General features: G+C 40.4%; 1 protein-coding gene across 2 annotated transcripts in view; it reads right to left on the minus strand.

Moving 5' to 3' along the window:
* LOC115070821 (zinc finger protein 90 homolog) overlaps window positions 1-5,465 on the minus strand; it is a 38,524-nt gene that overhangs the window by 24,564 nt on the left and 8,495 nt on the right. For both annotated transcript variants that reach the window (XM_029564822.1, XM_029564823.1), the window contains exons 2-3: window positions 3,394-3,479; window positions 1,216-1,342 (exon numbers count right to left, since the gene is read on the minus strand). In XM_029564822.1, the coding sequence (XP_029420682.1) occupies window positions 1,216-1,315 (100 nt within the window). In that variant the 5' untranslated portion in view covers window positions 1,316-1,342; window positions 3,394-3,479. The remainder of the gene's footprint in view (window positions 1-1,215; window positions 1,343-3,393; window positions 3,480-5,465) is intronic.

Raw genomic sequence — 5,465 nt, forward strand, 5'->3', positions numbered from 1 at the left:
GGGACTCTGTCCAGCAGAGTCCAGGAAAGACGACACAGACACCAAGGTGAGGTTCAAGCTTCTGTTTCTCTTTCTTCCTTTATTCTCTCTTATTCTCTCTCATATTCTCTTCACTATGATGCTGTCTCTCTTCTATTACACACTTCAGCTCTTTATATAGCGTTTCCAACAGCCCTCCCCGCAGCCGGTACCAATCAGGGCTCACACACGTGCAGCGGCCAGGCAGAGTGTAGCTCGTTAGGCACGTAGCAAGATCATCAGGCTGGCAGCACCTGTTTGGCCTCTCCATACTTTCGAGTAAACAAGCGGGAATCACGAGCCTTGGCAATCAGCCAAGAGTTGGAGTAAACAGCACGAGGTTTGGCAGCCAGCCAGGGCGCCATCTGGCTGGCTCAGCTGTGCTCGCTTCCCACATAGTAGGACTTCTGTTTTCTAACATCCTCAGAAATCTCATTTATTCCTCAAGCTGTAATTTATAGAATCTTACTTTGAGCATTCCAAAATCTCTACAATTGTTTGGGTGTACACATATTTCTTACAATTCCTGAGAAAATTAGAAGTCATAAGTACATTAGGACTTCTGTTTTCTAACATCCTCAGAAATCTCATTTATTCCTCAAGCTGTAATTTATAGAATCTTACTTTGAGCATTCCAAAATCTCTACAATTGTTTGGGTGTACACATATTTCTTACAATTCCTGAGAAAATTAGAAGTCATAAGTACATCGTACACACACACACACACACACACAATTCCTGTTTGTTATCCTCAGAAATGAAAACTATTATTGACCTTTTAGATGAAAAAGAGAATAAAAAATTGGTTACCAGGATGTGAAAAGGGTCTAGGGAAGAAAGGCAGGAGGAGAGGATGGCTGGGGTTTACTGGGGTTTATATGGGATTGATGAGTAACTTCTTATGTTCTATAGAACAGTAGATCTCTGATTGATAGCAATTCACTATTTCATAAAAGCTATTACAGAAATTTTAAATGTTCCCACTGAAGAAGCCGAGAGACTTACCAGTTACTTTCATTTGATCACTACACATTATGTGAGTGCATTTCTAAATGATACTGTTTTCTATACATGGTGCCATTACCATTTATTAGGTAAATTGAATAATAGAGAATCTGGATTAACAGTAAAAAGTCTATGCTCATCAATGAAGAAAAAATAATTGTTACTGAGAGTAAAAAGGGAGTTAGACTCACCCAAGCACACCAGGCTGCTGTAGTTCTCCAGCATCACATCCCTGTAGAGGGTCCTCTGAGCAGCATCCAGGTCCTGCCATTCCCACCAGGTGAAGTTCATAGCAATGTCCTCAAGTAAGATTGAATTCTGTAATGACATGTTGCTAAATCAGCCTATGGAGTAAGTCTTCAGAACAGAAAATGGGAGTTTACACTACAGTATGGATGTGCCTTAACCATGTTTTATTGAAGATGCTGCTTGATTTGTGCCATGGGAAAAAGAAATATCAATACAAATATCTTACTTGTCACAACTAAAGAAATTTCAAAGGACTCACAATAAAAAGAATATACGCTGCCCACGTTCACCCTACTGCAATCTCAGGCCCACTGTTTCCTCCTGGAAGAGTTTTCCCATGAACTGAGTTTCACAGCTTTGCCATAATCAATTTCAGGGAGAGCAAGTTCTGAGAAGGGACTTAGATACATTAAATTCTCTGGGATCACATAAAAACAAATGATTTTAGGAGGAGGTGTAACCACTTCCATGGCTAAAAATTCTGACAAGTGATTCAGAAAAGGCTAAAAACAAACAAACAAACAAACCAAACAAACAACAAAAAACAAAACAAAACCCACAGAATCCTGTGTAGGCAGAACACTTACATATCTATTCTCTTCCAGTGCCTTATCTGAAGCTTGGATTCCAAGAAATTTGCACCACAGACTGAATTACTCAAATAGCTGAGTTCCTACAGTTGCCACACACCTTCTGGAGGCTTTAGGATACATGGGCAGGGCAAAAGGCAAACCTAGCACTTTACCTAATATGTTGTTTGAGAATGTAGAGTTAGGACTGACATTTTGTTTTAATTATCTTTTTTTTAACTTTTACAAAAATTATTGAGAAGTTCATACATGCATATAAGGTGTTTTGATCAAATCCATGCCCACTCCCTCCCTTCCAACACCTCCCATATCTCCCCATCACTTTTTTCTATTTATTTTCTTTTTTTTCCTTCTTTCATTTATTTATTTTTATGGGGCTTTTGGGTACTCTAACATTTCCCCCTCTGAAGAGGTAACCCTAAAATCTTTTAAGGATTAGATAAAAGCTCCCGAATACTTTCAACATTATTGGCCTTGTTTTGATCAAATCCATGCCCACTCCCTCCCCTCCAACATTCCCCCCTCTGAAGAGGTAACCCTAAAATTTTTTAAGGATTAGATACAAGCTCCCAAATACTTTTGACATTTTTGGCCTTTGGAACAGAGTATGTTGCTAACAGTCCCAAGGACATTTTGACTTTTGGCCAAGAAACTGGCTACTTTTCTTTGGGGTCTTTTTACCATAACTGCCTAGCCAATTCCTGCCTCCTATCCTTACCACACCATCCTCTGAAGAGGTTACCAAAATTGCCAATAGGGAATAGGGACACAGATCCCTCTGGCTTCTTCCGTGCTGAACAGGGATGCAGGGTGAGGCAACTGGAGTATCCTTTCAGTGGGTCTATCTAAAAGACTCCCAAATTGCATAACTCTTACCTCTAAGAGGAAAAAAAAGGCCTTGAATCATGACTAGGAGATGTGAAGGAGAAGTAAAGGCAAGATTAATTAGCATTACAAGTTCTAGACAGGGAACTAGAAAAAAGTCAGAGCAGGGCATTTTTCAAATGTTCATATGAGAGTCCATTGGAATTTCTTGAGAAGGGCTTCCAAAAGCATCCCTCTATTGGGTTCCTCCTCATTTTTCTTTTGTCTACCAAGGCTGGAGTCTAGAGTGATGGATTCAGGATTTGCTTTCAGGTATTTTGATAGCACCACATGGAGGTAGGGTCTGGGGGCTCTTAGGCAGTCCCCTGGGTTTTCAGGCCCCCTGCTAAATGGAGGCAGAGGGAGGCCAGAGTTCGGCACTCTCTGGTGGTCTGCTCAGGACTGACATTTTATAAATTGGTATCTGGTTCTTGAAAATAAACAGAACTTTCAAAAGATATAACACTCATTAATGTTGGTACTCATTCATAGGAATACAAACCATAATTTCAATTAAATTCATGTTCATTGTAATGCTATTTAGCATCACTTACATAAAGACACAGAAGAATATTCTTCCCAGCTGCAGGTCATTCAATTTCTCTCCTGGGAGGCGCCACACCCCACCATAGCTGAGGTTGAGAGGACTGAAGGGCTGATACTTACACCATGAGAAACTGGAGATATTGCAGTCGTGGGTAGTTGGTATCCAATAGTTCTCACACCAGACGATGTAGTGTGGACACATAACCCTGTAAAGTTTGCAAGGGGGGAAGTCAAGCCCAAGCAATTCTGATAAGGTATCTCTACCCAAGGATGACAAGACAGTAGAGACACCAAGACAGTTTATGAGGTGTCAAGTGAACCGGCATGAGTTTCCTTGCATATGAAATGTTCACAAGCAGAATTTAATTTCTCAAAAATGTATTGCTGGAGCTGGAGAGATGGCTCAATGGCTAAGAGAACTTGCTGCTCTTATAGAAGACCTGGGTTTATTTCTTACCACTCCCATCAGGTAGATAAAAACTGGATGTGAATTCCACACCCTCTTCTGGCCTTCTGAGGCACATGTACACACATGAAGCATATACAGACAAGTGGGCACACACACACACATAAATTTAAAATATTTTTTAAAAAAATGTATTGCTCCAGGATTGAGAGGAAAAAAGTCAAATTACTGTCTGTTTGAAATATAACATGAGGATCTAAAAGTTGATCACATTCCTGAAAAGGGGAAGTTGATGTATGGGAATGACTGCAGTGAGGTAAAATTTTTGGAAGTTGTTAACAGTTCTGGTCAGGGTTCTGATCTGAAACCCTGCTCCCAAACATCTGGAAACCTCAGGAATAAACAGGTGATTTTCTCTTTCATTTTATTTACTTTTGCAGCAGGGTATCTCTCATGTGACCTTGAATATGGGATGTACACAAGGATGACACTGAACTTCTGATGTTCCTGCCTCCATCTGCCCAGTGGTCAGATTTTAAGAGCTCACTACCACAGCCTGCTTAAAGTGTTCTGAAAACAAATGGCTCTGTGCATACTAAGCAAGAACTCTATGAACTAAACTATAGCCTACCTCAATTATTAAAAAGCATTTTTAATAGGGATTTAACCCCAGTCATAATTACACAAAGATACACTTGGTATAGAGAGTGTACATACAAAAATATTGGGGTGGGCTTCTCAAGAGAAAGTTGCTGGTAAGTCTTTAATTATTGTTATTTGTGACTTGTGAGGTTATATCTCAAAGAGTGAATGAGGAACATTAATGGGATCACATGGTGATTCCTTAGGTGTACTGGACAGTACTACACACAGCTGATGATATGAAATCTTAGAAGCCCTTTTGTATCTATGCTTCTTTTCCAATTTCACTTTGGGAAGGGGAAGGACAAAATATTTGCTCAAGGTCATCATTGGAAAATCAAGCCAAATGGAAGGACTGAATGAAAATTTAGGTATTTATCCTATAAAAGGTTTAGTTTTGCGAGAGTCTCAAGAGCACTTTAGGTTTATATCTGGTAGGTACTAAGGTCATATTTTAGGACCATATACCATTAGGTCTCAAGAATGGTTCAGAGCTACGTTTTTATTCTTATTTGAAATATCAATATACAGAAGGAATATAGTTTGCTCATAGGCAACCTTTACAACAAGTTGTCAACCGTGGTGCAATTCTGGACTCTGAGCTGGCAAGAGACTTCAAATGTTGGCCATCAAAGTGGCTTACCAAATAAAAGCCCATACCAACAAGGCTGATGGCCTGAGTTTGATCACTGGACCTCAAATCACAGATATGAAGTGGAAAATTATTTCTTTACAATGTTTTTTCTTTTACAATGGGATCTTCACATGCTTAAATCTTTTTGCACAACTGGCTAGTTTTAAGATGTGTTGTACAGCTGCCTTAGGTTTCTCTTCTCTCATCTTACGATGTCTTTTTCCTCTGGATGCCCCTTGCTATATGTGCTGGATAGCTTCAGCTGTCAACTTGACACACCTAGTTGAGCATCTCAACTGAGGAATTTCCTCCATTGGACTGGTCTGTGGGGCATTTTCTTGCTTGCTGAGTGATGTGGGAGGTCCCAGCCTATTGTGGGCAGTGCCACCCTTGGGCAGGTGGTTCAGTGTGGTATAAGAAAGCAAAAACAGGCAGAGCACAGGGCTGGGGAGCAAGCCGGTAAGCAGTGTTCCTCCATGGTCTGTGCTCCAGGTTCCTGCCCTGAGTTCC

The sequence above is a fragment of the Nannospalax galili genome, unplaced genomic scaffold (genome assembly GCF_000622305.1).
Source record: "Nannospalax galili isolate Female #2095 unplaced genomic scaffold, S.galili_v1.0 scaffold558, whole genome shotgun sequence".
In the NCBI taxonomy this organism is placed as follows: Eukaryota; Metazoa; Chordata; class Mammalia; order Rodentia; family Spalacidae; genus Nannospalax; species Nannospalax galili.